Genomic DNA, 18,791 nt, shown 5'->3' on the forward strand with positions numbered 1-18,791 from the left:
ATACAGGTGTGCCAAGCTTGTAGGGTCATACCCAAGAAGACTCGAGGCTGCCAAAGGTGATTCAACAAAGTATTGAGGAAAGTGTCTGAATACTTGTGTAAATGTCATATTTCATTTTTTTATTTTTCAGACTTTCAAACATTTCTAAAAACCAGTTTTTGCTTTGTCATTGTAGAGTATTGTGAGTAGATTGATGAGGGGGGAAAAACAATTTAATCAATTTTAGAATCAGGCTGTAACGTTACAAAATGTGGAAAAAGTGAAGGGGTCTGAATACTTTCCGAATGCACTGTATGGTATGCTACAGTAGAATCGATACAGAGAAAATAAGACTCTTAATTTGATTAGAATGCACACATGTCCAAAGTTATTATTTGTAAGGAAAACAACAATGAAGGCAATGCGAGTGCCAGCCAGAGAATGTGTGCAAATGTTCTCATACTTAATCTGTGGAAGTGCTTAGGCTGTCTTTGAAGAGAGAAGTTTGTCCGGCTCACTAAAGCCTCATACATAAATTGTCCGCAACAGTCGAATGGGTAACTTAAAGTATATGTGAATTAATGAGGAGGCGGGAACACACCTCAATTCAAACTGTTAGAAAATAATAATAACATAGCTTATAGATAATGGGCAAGCAGCGTGTCGGGGTTTGAGGGGCAGCGCGTCGGTCGTGGTTTGAGGGGCAGCGCGTCGGTCGGGGTTTGAGGGGCAGCGCGTCGGTCGGGGTTTGAGGGGCAGCGCGTCGGTCGGGGTTTGAGGGGCAGCGCGTCGGTCGGGGTTTGAGGGGCAGCGCGTCGGTCGGGGTTTGAGGGCAGCGCGTCGGTCGTGGTTTGAGGGGCAGCGCGTCGGTCGTGGTTTGAGGGGCAGCGCGTCGGTCGTGGTTTGAGGGGCAGCGCGTCGGTCGTGGTTTGAGGGGCAGCGCGTCGGTCGTGGTTTGAGGGGCAGCGCGTCGGTCGTGGTTTGAGGGGCAGCGCGTCGGTCGTGGTTTGAGGGGCAGCGCGTCGGTCGTGGTTTGAGGGGCAGCGCGTCGGTCGTGGTTTGAGGGGCAGCGCGTCGGTCGTGGTTTGAGGGGCAGCGCGTCGGTCGTGGTTTGAGGGGCAGCGCGTCGGTCGTGGTTTGAGGGGCAGCGCGTCGGTCGTGGTTTGAGGGGCAGCGCGTCGGTCGTGGTTTGAGGGGCAGCGCGTCGGTCGTGGTTTGAGGGGCAGCGCGTCGGTCGTGGTTTGAGGGGCAGCGCGTCGGTCGTGGTTTGAGGGGCAGCGCGTCGGTCGTGGTTTGAGGGGCAGCGCGTCGGTCGTGGTTTGAGGGGCAGCGCGTCGGTCGTGGTTTGAGGGGCAGCGCGTCGGTCGTGGTTTGAGGGGCAGCGCGTCGGAGACAACAATACATCACGCGAAGCAGCCACAGCTGTCAGTAAGAGTGTCCATGATTGAGTCTTTGAATGAAGAGATGGAGATAAAACTGTACAGTTTGAGTGTTTGTTGCAGCTCGTTCCAGTCGCCAGCTGCAGCGAACTGAAAAGAGGAGCGACCCAGGGATGTGTGTGCTTTGAGGACCTTTAACAGAATGTGACTGGCAGAACAGGTGTTGTTTGTGGAGGATGAGGGCTGCAGTAGGAAGATAGGGGCGAGTGAGGCCTAAGAGGGTTTTTATAAATAAGCATCAACCGGTATAAACAATTTTATGAGGTATTTCTTGCCGTGTTTCAAAGTAGCCGAGCCAAATTCTGACCTTAGGAATGTTAAGGGGATTATTTTATGAACACTTCTCTTTTATAAAACCAGTATTTCTCATGTTATATTGGTTTTAAAATCAACTTTATTTCGTTGTCCAGCAGCCAAAGACACAATCCTAGTCATATTAGCAACCCATGCAAGTCGTTGAACCGTTAACTTCCCTCGCGTACTACTGTTGCTGCGATAAGAAGGACGCTCGCCGTTGATATCCATCTTCACTGGTAGCTGCGCTTCCTTCTGATCATGTGAAGGCGTCTGAGAGAGCCATAGGTGCTTCGGAGCACAGCGATTCGCAGCCGGGACAAGGGAATTATAATGATTTATATAGGCTAGCTGCTATACTGTAGGCTAGCGCCTCAATCTCCTCTCATCACCAGCTAGGCTAGCTACTAGCCTGTTGCTCTGCTGTGCTAACTACAGTGAAGGAATCTCTCTGTCTCTGTCTCTCTGTCCTCTCCTCCCCCACCCCCCCATCAGTAAGGTCTGTAGTTGAGGCTGTGGCGAGCTGATGTGGCGACAACGTTATCTGTTTACCTCAAAGCCAGAGTCAATGGTTGAAGGCTGGGTGTGTTCTTCTGCCTTCTATATAAAACATGATGATAATCTGTCTTCTGAAAATCAATGGCTGTCTGTGTGGCAGAGTAGGAGATGAGGGAAGAGGACAGGAGAAGACAATTAAAGGAGACTATCAGGTAGAGGGATGCTCCCTGAGGATGATGCCTCTCCCTATTTTGTCTGTTATACAACCTTTTCTTTTGCAGTTGGAATACGAGTGACTCACAGGTACCTCATCAGTTAGACTATCCAATAGGCTATTACCTCATTCTCCTCTCCTGGCCTTACTATCCTACCTCATCAGTTAGACTATCCTATAGGCTATTACCTCATTCTCCTCTCCTGGTCGTACTATCCTACCTCATCAGTTAGACTATCCTATAGGCTATTACCTCATTCTCCTCTCCTGGCCTTACTATCCTACCTCATCAGTTAGACTATCCTATAGGCTATTACCTCATTCTCCTCTCCTGGTCGTACTATCCTACCTCATCAGTTAGACTATCCTATAGGCTATTACCCCATTCTCCTCTCCTGGCCTTACTATCCTACCTCATCAGTTAGACTATCCTATAGGCTATTACCTCATTCTCCTCTCCTGGTCGTACTATCCTACCTCATCAGTTAGACTATCCTATAGGCTATTACCTCATTCTCCTCTCCTGGCCGTACTATCCTACCTCATCAGTTAGACTATCCTATAGGCTATTACCTCATTCTCCTCTCCTGGCCTTACTATCCTACCTCATCAGTTAGACAATACTATAGGCTATTACCTCATTCTCCTCTCCTGGCCGTACTATCCTACCTCATCAGTTAGACAATACTATAGGCTATTACCTCATTCTCCTCTCCTGGTCGTACTATCCTACCTCATCAGTTAGACTATCCTATAGGCTATTACCTCATTCTCCTCTCCTGGCCGTACTATCCTACCTCATCAGTTAGACTATCCTATAGGCTATTACCTCATTCTCCTCTCCTGGCCTTACTATCCTACCTCATCAGTTAGACTATCCTATAGGCTATTACCTCATTCTCCTCTCCTGGTCGTACTATCCTACCTCATCAGTTAGACTATCCTATAGGCTATTACCTCATTCTCCTCTCCTGGCCTTACTATCCTACCTCATCAGTTAGACAATACTATAGGCTATTACCTCATTCTCCTCTCCTGGCCTTACTATCCTACCTCATCAGTTAGACTATCCTATAGGCTATTACCTCATTCTAGCCAAATATAATATTTTTGTATATATAGTGTATTTAGACCCTTTGATTATCTAAATACACTATATATACAAAAATATTTGGACACACCTTCAAATGAGTGGATTCAGCTATTTCAGCCTCACCTATTGCTGATAGTGTATAAAATTGAGCACACAGCCATTCAATCTCCATATTGGCAGTAGAATGAGCTCAGTGACTTTCAATGTGCCACAGTCATTACATTTACATTTACGTCATTTAGCAGACGCTCTTATCCAGAGCGACTTACAAATTGGTGCATTCACCTTATGATATCCAGTGGAACAACCACTTTACAAGTCAGTTTGTCAAATTTCTGCCCTGCTAGAGTTGCCCCGGTCAACTGTAAGTGCTGTTATTGTGACGTGGAAACGTCTAGGAGCAACAACGGCTCAGCCGTGAAGTGGTAGGCCACACAAGCTCACAGAACGGGACCGCCGAGTGCTGAAGCGCGTAGCATGTAAAAAAAATCTAATCAAATTGTATTGTTCACATACACGTGGTTAGCAGATGTTAATGCGAGTGTAGCGAAATGCTTGTGCTTCTAGTTCCGACAATGCAGTAGTATATAACAAGTAATCTAACAATTTCACAACAACTACCTAACACACACAATGTAAGGGGCTGGAATAAGAATATCTAGATAAAAATATATGGATGAGCGATGGCTGTGCGGTGTAGATGGTTTAAAATAGTATATACATATGAGATGAGTAATGTAGGGTATGAAAGCATTATTAAAGTGGCATTATATAAAGTGACTAGTGATACCTTTATTACATCCATTTATTAAAGTGGTCAATGATTTGAGTCTGTATGTTGGCAGCAACCTCTCTGTGTTAGGGATGGCTGTTTAACAGTCTGATGGTCTTGAGATAGAAGCTGTTTTTCAGTCTCTCGGTCCCCGCTTTGATGCACCTGTACTGACCTCGCCTTCTGGATGATAGCGGGGTGAACAGGCGGTGGCTCGGGTGGTTGTTGTCCTTGATGATCTTTTTGGCCTTCATGTGACATCGGGGGTGTTGTGGAGGGCAGGTAGTTTTCGCTCAGTGATGCGTTGTGCAGACCTCACTACCCTCTGGAGAGTCTTATGGTAATGGGCGGAGCAGCTGCCGTACCAGGCGGTGATACAGCCCGACAGGATGCTCTCGATTGTGCATCTGTAAAAGTTTGAGGGTTTTAGGTGACAAGCAAAATTTCTTCAGCCTCCTGAGGTTGAAGAGGCGCTGTTGCGTCTTCTTCACCATGCAGTCTGTGTGGGTGGACCATTTCAGTTTGTCCGTGATGTGTACGCCGAGGAACTTAAAACTTTCCACTTTCTCCACTACTACTATAAAATCCTCTGTCCTCGGTTGCAACACTCACTACCGAGTTCCAAACTGCCTCTGGAAGCAACGTTAGCAAGCTTCATGAAATGGGTTTCCGTGGCCGAGCAGCAGCACACAAGCCTAAGATCACCATGCGCAATGCCAAGCGTCGGCTGGAGTGGTGTAAAGCTCAACGCCATTGGACTCAGGAGCAGTGAAAAGGTTTTCTCAGGTGATGAATCACGCTTCACCATCTGGCAGTCTGAAGGAATAATCTGGGTTTGGCGGATGCCAGGAGAACGTTACCTGCCGAAATGCATATTGCCAACTGTAATGTTTGGTGGAGGAGGAATAATGGTCTGGGGCTGTTTTTCATGGTTCGGGCCCCTTAGTTCCAGTGAAGGGAAATCTTAACGCTACAGCATACAATGACATTCTAGATGATTCTGTGCTTCCAACTTTGTGGCATCAGTTTGGGGAAGGCCCTTTCCTGTTTCAGCATGACAATGCCCCCGTGCACAAAGCGAGGTTCACACAGGAACGGTTTGTCGAGATCGGTGTGGAAGAACTTGACTGGCCTTCGCAGAGCCCTGAACTCAACCCCATCGAACACCTTTGGGATGAATTGGAACGCCGACTGCGAGCCAGGCCTAATCGCCTAACATCAGTCTTCCCGACCTCACTAATGCTCTTGTGGCTGAATGGAAGCAAGTCCCCACAGTAATGTTCCAACATCTAGTGGAAATCCTTCCCAGAAGAGTGGAGGCTGTTATAGCAGCAAAGGGGGGGACCAACTCCATATTAATGCCCCATGATGAGATGTTTGACCCATAGATGTCCACATACTTTTGGTCATGTAGTGTAGATGTTTAAAATAATCATACATTTTTATGAAAAATGTTTATGGAATTTCTTACAAAGTCAATATACCATTTAGCATTTAGCCTATTACAAACTCCACAAATAGAGCCAGCTTCGATCCTATCCTTTTGTGCACATACTGCAGTGGTAGATAGAGGAGACAAGGCTGTTTCATTCAGATGTGCTTATAGGGTAGAGTGACCCAGCTGTGTGTGTGTGTGTGTGTGTGTGTGTGCGTCCCTGGTTAGTGTGACTGTGACCCTGTCATCTTTCATCTCCATGGAAACCCAACAGGATATAGAACAACGGTAGTGTTCTCTGCTACTGCTCCTCCATCCCTAACTAGGGGATTTACCCCATGTTGATATGAGTCTACACTAACTAGGGGATTTACCCCGTGTTGATATAGTGTAGACTTACTAACTAGGTGATTTACCCCATGTTGATATAGTGTAGACTTACTAACTAGGGGATTTACCCCATGTTGATATAGTGTAGACTTACTAACTAGGGGATTTACCCCATGTTGATATAGTGTAGACTTACTAACTAGGGGATTTACCCCATGTTGATATAGTGTAGACTTACTAACTAGGGGATTTACCCCGTGTTGATATAGTGTAGACTTACTAACTAGGGGATTTACCCCATGTTGATATAGTGTAGACTTACTAACTAGGGGATTTACCCCATGTTGATATAGTGTAGACTTACTAACTAGGGGATTTACCCCGTGTTGATATAGTGTAGACTTACTAACTAGGGGATTCACCCCATGTTGATATAGTGTAGACTTACTAACTAGGGGATTTACCCCATGTTGATATAGTGTAGACTTACTAACTAGGGGATTTACCCCATGTTGATATAGTGTAGACTTACTAACTAGGGGATTCACCCCGTGTTGATGTAGTGTAGACTTACTAACTAGGGGATTTACCCCATGTTGACATAGTGTAGACTTACTAACTAGGGGATTTACCCCATGTTGATGTAGTGTAGACTTACTAACTAGGGGATTCACCCCGTGTTGATATAGTGTAGACTTACTAACTAGGGGATTTACCCCATGTTGATATAGTGTAGACTTACTAACTAGGGGATTTACCCCATGTTGATATAGTGTAGACTTACTAACTAGGGGATTTACCCCATGTTGATATAGTGTAGACTTACTAACTAGGGGATTTACCCCATGTTGATATAGTGTAGACTTACTAACTAGGGGATTTACCCCATGTTGATGTAGTGTAGACTTACTAACTAGGGGATTTACCCCATGTTGATATAGTGTAGACTTACTAACTAGGGGATTTACCCCATGTTGATATAGTGTAGACTTACTAACTAGGGGATTTACCCCATGTTGATATAGTGTAGACTTACTAACTAGGGGATTTACCCCATGTTGATATAGTGTAGACTTACTAACTAGGTGATTTACCCCATGTTGATATGAGTCTATACTAACTAGGGGATTTACCCCATGTTGATATAGTGTAGACTTACTAACTAGGGGATTTACCCCATGTTGATGTAGTGTAGACTTACTAACTAGGGGATTTACCCCATGTTGATATAGTGTAGACTTACTAACTAGGGGATTTACCCCATGTTGATATAGTGTAGACTTACTAACTAGGGGATTTACCCCATGTTGATATAGTGTAGACTTACTAACTAGGGGATTCACCCCGTGTTGATATAGTGTAGACTTACTAACTAGGGGATTTACCCCATGTTGATATAGTGTAGACTTACTAACTAGGGGATTTACCCCATGTTGATATAGTGTAGACTTACTAACTAGGGGATTTACCCCATGTTGATATAGTGAGTCTACACTAACTAGGGGATTTACCCCATGTTGATATAGTGAGTCTACACTAACTAGGGGATTTACCCCATGTTGATATAGTGTAGACTTACTAACTAGGGGATTTACCCCATGTTGATATAGTGTAGACTTACTAACTAGGGGATTTACCCCGTGTTGATATAGTGTAGACTTACTGACTAGGGGATTTACCCCATGTTGATATAGTGTAGACTTACTAACTAGGTGATTTACCCCGTGTTGATATAGTGTAGACTTACTAACTAGGGGATTTACCCCATGTTGATATAGTGTAGACTTACTAACTAGGGGATTTACCCCATGTTGACATAGTGTAGACTTACTAACTAGGGGATTTACCCCATGTTGATATAGTGTAGACTTACTAACTAGGGGATTTACCCCATGTTGATATAGTGTAGACTTACTAACTAGGGGATTTACCCCATGTTGATATAGTGTAGACTTACTAACTAGGGGATTTACCCCGTGTTGATATAGTGTAGACTTACTAACTAGGGGATTTACCCCATGTTGATATAGTGTAGACTTACTAACTAGGGGATTTACCCCATGTTGATATAGTGTAGACTTACTAACTAGGGGATTTACCCCATGTTGATATAGTGTAGACTTACTAACTAGGGGATTTACCCCATGTTGATATAGTGTAGACTTACTAACTAGGGGATTTACCCCATGTTGATATAGTGTAGACTTACTAACTAGGGGATTTACCCCATGTTGATGTAGTGTAGACTTACTAACTAGGGGATTTACCCCATGTTGATATAGTGTAGACTTACTAACTAGGGGATTTACCCCATGTTGATATAGTGTAGACTTACTAACTAGGGGATTTACCCCATGTTGATATAGTGTAGACTTACTAACTAGGGGATTTTGTCATGTAACACAGTCCAGTAAACAGCTGCAGTGCTGGGCCTGTAGTGTTTGTGTTGGGCTGTAGGGGGCAGTAGCTAGCTGTCTTACACGGTATGCAAGTGATGTTGTTTTCCTGGAAGTAGCGTTGTTGTTTTTGAGCTATTGTCGGCTTTTTGAATGGTCTTCAGTGGGGAAAAAACGTAATCAAAGGTATCTGGAAGAGGTAAATTCATCCACAAACACAAATATAACTTTATATACAACCTTACACAGGGAAAGAGTTCTGCGGGACAAATGCACACATTTTAAATGCAAAAACACACCAGAATTGCTTTCCAAGAGGAATTGACTGTTTCTGAATTGTCCAGTCTACACCCTGACTTAAATCTGTTTTAAAAATAAATCAGAGACAAGGTTTTGAATATTGCTGTATATTAATGATTCCTAACTAAATTGAATTTAGTTAGGAACTAAATGTAATTTTGTTTGAGCAATGGCTATACACTGAGTAGACTAACATTTAACATTTAAGTCATTTAGCAGACGCTCTTATCCAGAGCGACTTACAAATTGGTGCATTCACCTTATAATATCCAGTGGAACAACCACTTTACAATAGTACATCTACATCTTTTGGGGGGGGGGGGGTGGGGTAGAAGGATTACTATATCCTATCCCAGGTATTCCTTGAAGAGGTGGGGTTTCAGGTGTCTCCGGAAGGTGGTGATTGACTCCGCTGTCCTGGCGTCGTGAGGGAGCTTGTTCCACCATTGGGGTGCCAGAGCAGCGAACAGTTTTGACTGGGCTGAGCGGGAACTGTGCTTCCTCAGAGGTAGGGGGGCCAGCAGGCCAGAGGTGGATGAACGCAGTGCCCTTGTTTGGGTGTAAACATTAGGAACACCTTCCTAATATTGAGTTGCCCCCCCCCCCCCCCCCTTTCATCATTTTGCCTTCAGAACAGCCTCAATTCATCGGGACATGGACTCTACAAGGTGTCGAAAGCGTTCCACAGGGATGCTGGTCCGTGTTGACTCCAATAAGGGCCTAAAATGATCACCTGCCAAATAAGGGTAGATTTTGGCTTTAAGATGTCTATTTTACGAGCCACATTGGTGGGTGTTCAGGGCTCCACAGTTCCAGCATATTCCACTAGGATCTCATTTATAGTCAAATAAATTCTGCAGTAGCTGTTTTCAAAGTATTTTTGCGGATTTGTTTCGTAGCTGGTAAAACGATCTATGAATCCTATATTGCCTATCCCGCCTCGCGTTGGAATACTACCTGGTTGGAGGCTGTGCTGCACGTTAATAAGAGCTGATTTTGAAAGATTCATTTTTAGAAGCGGTGCGCACAGACATACAAGTTGGTCTAAATGACTTGAAACGGAAGTGCGACTTTGTCCTTCTGTGTTTTGGTTATTTATGCCGAACAAAAAATATGAACGCAAAACATTTTTTCCAAGCGCACAAAAACCGTATTTCTCTAAAATGTGGAGCACAAATTAGTTGACATCCCTGTTAGTGAGTATTTCTCCTTTGCCAAGATAGGCTACACCTGTCAGGTGGATAGATTATCAAGAAGCATGGTCATTACACATGTGCACCTTGTGCTGGGGACAATAAAAGGCCACTCTAAAATGTGCAGGTTGGTCACACAACACAATGCCACAGATGTGTTGAGGGAGTGTCCAACTGGCGTGCTGACTGCAGAAATATCCACCAGAGCTGTTGCCATATAATTTAATGTTCATTTCTTAACCATAAGCCGCCTCCAACTTCGTTTTTAGAGAATTTGGCAGGACATCCAACCGGCTTCACAACCACAGACCACATGTAACCATGCCAACCCAGGACCTCCACATCCGGCTTCTTCACCTGCGGGATCGTCGGGGGATGGGGGGTGCTGAGGAGTATTTCTGTCTGTAATTAAGCTATTTTGTGGGTGGGCCTATGCCCACCCATGGCTATGCCCTTAGGACCCTAATTAATTAATTTAATTTAACGGATTTCTTTCTATGAACTGTAACTCAGTAAAATCTTTGAAATTGTTGCATGTTGCATTTTATATTTTTGTTCAGTATACATTTAACATGCTAGGTTGTTTTTTAATGTTTGAGTTTCAACTGCTTGGGAAGAGAAGATGCCGCTTCTACTAGTCAGACTCAATCTCACAAACACAGGGTTGCCAGGTCTAGCAAAAATCACCACTCAAAACCCGCCCACAAGGCATGAAAACTAGCCCCCCAAATATGTTCACAGCATGAGTTGCCACATTTAGCCAATAAACCCTTTTCCCATAACTTTATCGCGCATTAAGAAGGAATATTAACGTAATTTCTAAGAAGCTAAATATGGTTTTCCATTTAAAACAATATTTATTGAGCGTTAACGTGACTTAAAGGAATTTAAATAGGTCGCAAGAGAAATTTTATAATTCACCCTCATTAAACTCGCCAGATCATTTTCCGTCAATGGATGTCGATTTAACTCGTTTTTACGGCTATGATTAAGCAGTAAGGCCTGGGGAGGTGTGGTGTATGGCCAATACACCACGCCTAAAGGCTGTTCTTACGCACGACACAACGTGGATACAGCCATTAGCCGTGATATATTGGCCATATGCCGCAAACTGGTTATCGAAGTAATTAGAACAGTAAAAAAAAATGTTTTTGTCATACACGTTCAATACGGTCTGAAATACCACGGCTTTCAGTTAATCAGCATTCTGGGCTCAAACCACATAGTTTATTATTGTAAATACACTGCTCAAAACAATAAAGGGAACACTTAAACAACACAATGTAACTCCAAGTCAATCACACTTCTGTGAAATCAAACTGTCCACTTAGGAAGCAACACTGATTGACAATAAATTTCACATGCTGTTGTGCAAATGGAATAGACAACAGGTGGAAATTATAGGCAATTAGCAAGACACCCCCAATAAAGGAGTGGTTCTTCAGGTGGTGACCACAGACCACTTCTCAGTTCCTATGCTTCCTGGCTGATGTTTTGGTCACTTTTGAATGCTGGCGGTGCTTTCACTCTAGTGGTAGCATGAGACGGAGTCTACAACCCACACAAGTGGCTCAGGTAGTGCAGCTCATCCAGGATGGCACATCAACGCGAGCTGTGGCAAGAAGGTTTGCTGTGTCTGTCAGCGTAGTGTCCAGAGCATGGAGGCGCTACCATGAGACAGGCCAGTACATCAGGAGACGTGGAGGAGGCCGTAGGAGGGCAACAACCCAGCAGCAGGACCGCTACCTCCACCTTTGTGCAAGGAGGAGCAGGAGGAGCACTGCCAGAGCCCTGCAAAATGACCTCCAACAGGCCACAAATGTGCATGTGTCTGCTCAAACGGTCAGAAACAGACTCCATGAGGGTGGTATGAGGGCCCGACGTCCACAGGTGGGGGTTGTGCTTACAGCCCAACACCGTGCAGGACGTTTGGCATTTGCCAGAGAACATCAAGATTGGCAAATTCGCCACTGGCGCCCTGTGCTCTTCACAGATGAAAGCAGGTTCACACTGAGCACATGTGACAGACGTGACAGAGTCTGGAGACGCCGTGGAGAACGTTCTGCTGCCTGCAACATCCTCCAGCATGACCGGTTTGGCGGTGGGTCAGTCATGGTGTGGGGTGGCATTTCTTTGGGGGGCCGCACAGCCCTCCATGTGCTCGCCAGAGGTAGCCTGACTGCCATTAGGTACCGAGATGAGATCCTCAGACCCCTTGTGAGACCATATGCTGGTGCGGTTGGCCCTGGGTTCCTCCTAATGCAAGACAATGCTAGACCTCATGTGGCTGGAGTGTGTCAGCAGTTCCTGCAAGAGGAAGACATTGATGCTATTGACTGGCCCGCCCGTTCCCCAGACCTGGATCCAATTGAGCACATCTGGGACATCATGTCTCGCTCCATCCACCAACGCCACGTTGCACCACAGACTGTCCAGGAGTTGGCGGATGCTTTAGTCCAGGTCTGGGAGGAGATCCCTCAGGAGACCATCCGCCACCTCATCAGGAGCATGCCCAGGCGTTGTAGGGAGGTCATACAGGCACGTGGAGGCCACACACACTACTGAGCCTCATTTTGACTTGTTTTAAGGACATTACATCAAAGTTGGATCAGCCTGTAGTGTGGTTTTCCACTTTAATTTTGAGTGTGACTCCAAATCCAGACCTCCATGGGTTGATAAATTGGATTTCCATTGATTCTTTTTGTGTGGTTTTGTTGTCAGCACATTCAACTATGTAAAGAAAAAAGTATTTAATAAGATTATTTCATTCATTCAGATCTAGGATGTGTTATTTTAGTGTTCCCTTTATTTTTTGGAGCAGTGTATATCCCTTATCTGCATGTGCATAACTATAGATGTGTACTGACAGGAGAGTTTGAGGGATGACAGAGAATCTCAAATTCTCTGTGCAAGAAACACTTGTGATGAACTTAAGAATGGCAATTTTCTGGCAATTGTGATGTTATTACTACAGTCCTTTTTTATAAATGACCTATTTGTGAGATTAGATTGACTTGTCATTTTAATAGGCATAGACGTGTCCTACTGACTAAAATCTGTGTCTCTGATTGTAATTAAACTTTGCCATGGTTTGGTTAGCTTACATGCAGGTAACCTATAGCCTGATAGGCCTCCATCAGATAGCCTACAGTAACCTAGGCAAGTAGTGAAATGAATGATTTAGAAGCTTGCTTAGTTCATATTGACAGACTCATTTGAGCTAAGAAGTTCTTCTGTTGCCCTGGTGGAATAGGCTACTGAGGATTGGGTTGTAATTTCAATCACTGAATCAAATATTAATAATATGGATATGAACTGAATAGGCCTATGCTTGTAAACAACTGCCAGTGTTTAAAAAAACGAAATAAAACCCTGCAGCCTGTCTAATGCATTCTAATAACAGCTGATTGGCGATTGAACTGGGACCCGTGATCACAATTGATAACTTCACATTTTCATTAACTAAACATGGCCATTAATAATTGCATAATAATAACAAGGCTACAACAACAATAAACTGAAGTTATAGGATATTTATTAAATCCTTTTGCCAGCTGCAGGTAGGTTACACAAGATACCAGTGATATAGACATTTCAACATATGCTACATGACCAAATGTATGCGGACACCTGCTGTCATGGGCATTAATATGGAGTTGGTTCCTCCCTTTGCTGCTATAACAGCCTCCTCTCTTCTGGGAAGGCTTTCCACTAGATGTTGGAACATTGCTGCAGGGGACTTGCTTCCATTCAGCCACAAGAGCATTAGTGAGGTCGGGCACTGATGTTGGGCTATTAGGCCTGGCTCGCGGTCGGCGTTCCAATTCATCCCAAAGGTCTTTAATGGGGTTGAGGTCAGGCTAATCAAGTTATTCCACACCCATCTCGACAAACCGTTTCTGTATGGACCTCGCTTTGTGCACAGGGGCATTGTCATGCTGAAACAGGAAAGGACCTTCCCCAAACTGTTGCCACAAAGTTGGAAGCACAGAATCGTCTAGAATGTTATTGTATGCTGTAGCGTTAAGATTTCCCTTCACTGGAACTAAGAGACCAGAACCATGAAAAACAGCCCCAGACCATTATTCCTCCTCCACCAACCATTACAGTTGGCACTATGCATTGAGGCAGGTAGCGATCTCCTGGCATCTGCCAAACCCAGATTCGTCCGTCGAACTGCCAGATGGTGAAGCGTGATTCATCACTCCAGAAACTGCATTTCCACTGCTCCTGAGTCTAATGGCGTTGAGCTTTACACCACTCCAGCCGACGCTTGGCATTGCGCATGGTGATCTTAGGCTTGTGTGCGGCTGCTTGGCCACGGAAACCCATTTCATGAAGCTCTCGAAGAAACAGTTCTTGTGCTGAAGTTGCTTCCTGAGGCAGTTTGGAACTCTGTAGTGAGTGTTACAACTGGGGACAGACAATTTTAACACGCTTCATCACTCGGGGGTCCCGTTCTGTGAGCTTGTGTGGCCTACCACTTCACGGCTGAGCCGTTGTTGCTCCTAGATATTTCCACTTCACAATATCAACACTTACAGTTGACCCGGGGGGGCAGCTTTAGCAGGGCAGAAATTTGACGAACTGACTCGTTTGAAAGGTGGCATCCTGTGACGGTGCCACGTTGAAAGTCACCGAGCTCTTCAGTTACGGGGCCATTCTACTTCCAATGTTTGTCTATGGAGATTGCATGGCTGTGTGCTCGCTTTTTTTATACACCTGCGTAAATCCTTTACTTGCTATGGTTTTCCATAAGCAAAGTGGACATTAGTATGCAGTTTAAACCATCTCCTATCGAATGGTCTCTGGAGCAGCTGAACTTGTTTTCATGACGCTGTTATTTCTTGACGTCCATCAGTTTTAGTTTATTAATGTTATATGTAAAATAAAAAAAGATTTGGAAATAATCTCTGCAATGACAATCCGAAATAGACCTACCTTTTTATCTGGTCAAAAAAAAAAAAAAAAAGTTGTCATGACATACGGGTGCTGCTGTCTCTCCTCTCACGTCACGTGACTCCGCTGCCTGCTGCAGCGCTCACTCACCACCCACCCGCCCTCTGGCCCTCCCCACCACTCACTCACTCACTCACTAAGCAACAGGCTGCCTCACTGCTTGATAGTCAGCAGCAGGTCACAGTGAAGTGTATATATATACATATATTTTTTTGTTTTTGTTTGTTGAGAAAATGCCACGGCGGCAGCGGTGCAAATTAGAAGTAACCCAAAAACCCGTGACCAATACATTTTTCACCTGCGACATCGTTTTCAAAGTAGCACAAATTTGTAGGAAAACTTGCGGACGTGACATTCCTGCACAAACATGACTCGAGTTGCATTGCCACGGTAATCTCCCACCCTTAAAGGGGCAGGTGAACATTTATTTTTTGGTTATAAGACTCAGTCACAAAACAGGACAATTAAAAAAAACACATGACTTCTTACTTGTAATACATGTATTGTTTTAGAAACATTACAAAGCACGCTCTTCAGTTTTGTTGGTAATGGAAATAATACATCTGAGTGGCTGGTAGATGGACCAAAATGTACATTTTAGGCCCTGACTCCAGTTGAACCCCCCGTGTTGACTCCAGTTGAACCCCCCCGTGTTGACTCCAGTTGAACCCCCCCGTGTTGACTCCAGTTGAACCCCCCCGTGTTGACTCCAGTTGAACCCCCCGTGTTGACTCCAGTTGAACCCCCCGTGTTGACTCCAGTTGAACCCCCCGTGTTGACTCCAGTTGAACCCCCCGTGTTGACTCCAGTTGAACCCCCCCGGGCTCCGTTGAACCCCCCCGTGTTGACTCCAGTTGAACCCCCCCGTGTTGACTCCAGTTGAACCCCCCCGTGTTGACTCCAGTTGAACCCCCCCGTGTTGACTCCAGTTGAACCCCCCCGTGTTGACTCCAGTTGAACCCCCCCCGTGTTGACTCCAGTTGAACCCCCCCGTGTTGACTCCAGTTGAACCCCCCCCCCGTGTTGACTCCAGTTGAACCCCCCGTGTTGACTCCAGTTGAACCCCCCCCGTGTTGACTCCAGTTGAACCCCCCGTGTTGACTCCAGTTGAACCCCCCCGTGTTGACCACCCCCCCGTGTTGACTCCAGTTGAACCCCCCCGTGTTGACTCCAGTTGAACCCCCCCGTGTTGACTCCAGTTGAACCCCCCCGTGTTGACTCCAGTTGAACCCCCCCGTGTTGACTCCAGTTGAACCCCCCCGTGTTGACTCCAGTTGAACCCCCCCGTGTTGACTCCAGTTGAACCCCCCCGTGTTGACTCCAGTTGAACCCCCCCGTGTTGACTCCAGTTGAACCCCCCCGTGTTGACTCCAGTTGAACCCCCCCGTGTTGACTCCAGTTGAACCCCCCCGTGTTGACTCCAGTTGAACCCCCCCCGTGTTGACTCCAGTTGAACCCCCCCCGTGTTGACTCCAGTTGAACCCCCCCGTGTTGACTCCAGTTGAACCCCCCCGTGTTGAACCCCCCCGTGTTGACTCCAGTTGAACCCCCCCGTGTTGACTCCAGTTGAACCCCCCCGTGTTGACTCCAGTTGAACCCCCCCGTGTTGACTCCAGTTGAACCCCCCCGTGTTGACTCCAGTTGAAACCCCCCCCGTGTTGACTCCAGTTGAACCCCCCGTGTTGACTCCAGTTGAACCCCCCCCGTGTTGACTCCAGTTGAACCCCCCGTGTTGACTCCAGTTGAACCCCCCCCGTGTTGAACCCCCCCGTGTTGACTCCAGTTGAACCCCCCCGTGTTGACTCCAGTTGAACCCCCCCGTGTTGACTCCAGTTGAACCCCCCCGTGTTGACTCCAGTTGAACCCCCCCGTGTTGACTCCAGTTGAACCCCCCCCGTGTTGACTCCAGTTGAACCCCCCCCGTGTTGACTCCAGTTGAACCCCCCCGTGTTGACTCCAGTTGAACCCCCCCGTGTTGACTCCAGTTGAACCCCCCCGTGTTGACTCCAGTTGAACCCCCCCGTGTTGACTCCAGTTGAACCCCCCCCCGTGTTGACTCCAGTTGAACCCCCCCCCGTGTTGACTCCAGTTGAAACCCCCCCGTGTTGACTCCAGTTGAACCCCCCCGTGTTGACTCCAGTTGAACCCCCCCGTGTTGACTCAAGTTGGCTGGATGTCCTTTGGGTGGTGGACCGTTCTTGATACACACGAGAAACTGTTGAGTGTGAAAAACCCAGCAGCATTGCAGTTGTTGACACAAACCGGTGTGCCTGGTACCTACTACCACACCCCGTTCACAGGCACTTCAATATTTATGTCTTGTTCATTCACCCTCTGAATGAGACAGACACAATCCATGTCTCAATGGTCTCAAGGTTTAAAAATACTTCTTTAACATTTTACATTTACATTTTAGTCATTTAGCAGACGCTCTTATCCAGAGCGACTTACAGTAGTGAATGCATACATTTCATACATTTTTTTATTTATTTTTTCTGTGCTGGCCCCCCGTGGGAATCGAACCCACAACCCTGGTGTTGCAAACACCATGCTCTACCAACTGAGCTACCAACTGAGCTCCACTTCATCTACACTGATTTGAAGTGAATTTAATAAGTGACATCAATAAGGGATCATAACTTTCACCTGGTCAGTCTACGTCACGGAAATAACAGGTGTTCTTAATGTTTTGTACACTCAGTGTATGTTGCTCGTAGAATTGTGCAAGGTTGGTAGAATCATATTCAAATGGATGAAGCGCTCTGATGGCTGCAAGTTGCTTCCACCAAGTATTAACTTATTATCAATACATCCTCATTTAATGTTTAATTTCTAATTTCATTTCTAATTTAGATGATTTCTAAGTTTCATAGATCGATAGGAAAAATAATCAAAAGTAATTTTAATCGCTGAAATGTACATCGTTTTCATGAATTAGATTAAACAATAGTCAAGCCCATTCAAAAGATCAGGAGACATAACACGGGAGTTTACATTTTACATTTAAGTCATTTAGCAGACGCTCTTATCCAGAGCGACTTACAAATTGTCCTGAATAGATCAGGAGACATAACACGGGAGTTTGTCCTGAATAGATCAGGAGACATAACACGGAAGTTTGTCCTGAATAGATCAGGAGACATACACGGAAGTTTGTCCTGAATAGATCAGGAGACATAACACGGAAGTTTGTCCTGAATAGATCAGGAGACATAACACGGAAGTTTGTCCTGAATAGATCAGGAGACATAACACGGAAGTTTGTCCTGAATAGATCAGGAGACATAACACGGAAGTTTGTCCTGAATAGATCAGGAGACATAACACGGAAGTTTGTCCTGAATAGATCAGGAGACATAACACGGAAGTTTGTCCTGAATAGATCAGGAGACATAACACGGAAGTTTGTCCTGAATAGATCAGGAGACATAACACGGAAGTGTTCTTCGTCCTGACTGCTGATGTGTTCTTCCACAACTGGTAGGAGGGGCCTGTTCCGACCACTCAGAGGAGTGTGGGGGGGGGGGGGGGGGGGGGGAGGGGCGTGTATAGAATAGCACAGTACTTGCCTGTCTGTACGAGGGCCTCTTAAGCCTAACTAAAAGACTACTATTTTACCTGTCTTTCTCCGTCTACCTTCTCTAAGTTCAATATGAACAGAAACGCTCTGTCGCCAGAACAGTCGGGAGGTTAGTGTGTGTATTTGTGTGTGTTCACTGCGCTCCTGTGTGATTGTGTGTTCACTGTGTGTTTACGTGTGGTGGACTTTGGTTCTCATGTTTATCTCCTGCGTTCACAGTGGAGGAATGTGTTAAAGAAAGTGCCAGCTAGGCAGTGCGCTCTCTCTCTCTCTCTCTCTCTCTCTCTCTCTCTCTCTCTCTCTCTCTCT

The 18,791-nt window shown here is 45.6% G+C and overlaps 1 protein-coding gene across 4 annotated transcripts in view; it reads left to right on the plus strand.

Moving 5' to 3' along the window:
- The window catches only part of fndc3a (fibronectin type III domain containing 3A), a 199,304-nt gene that overhangs the window by 81,382 nt on the left and 99,131 nt on the right, over window positions 1-18,791 (plus strand). Inside the window, exon 1 of one of the 4 annotated variants that reach the window (XM_082966822.1) lies at window positions 18,433-18,591. The exons of the other annotated variants lie outside the window; for them this stretch is intronic. Coding sequence (XP_082822948.1) covers window positions 18,555-18,591 — 37 coding nt within the window. The 5' untranslated portion in view covers window positions 18,433-18,554. Of the gene's footprint in view, window positions 1-18,432; window positions 18,592-18,791 lie in introns of those variants that run through there. 4 annotated transcript variants of the gene reach the window in all.

This window comes from Salmo salar, chromosome 20 (genome assembly GCF_965601325.2).
Source record: "Salmo salar chromosome 20, fSalSal1, whole genome shotgun sequence".
NCBI classification, from domain to species: domain Eukaryota; kingdom Metazoa; phylum Chordata; class Actinopteri; order Salmoniformes; family Salmonidae; genus Salmo; species Salmo salar.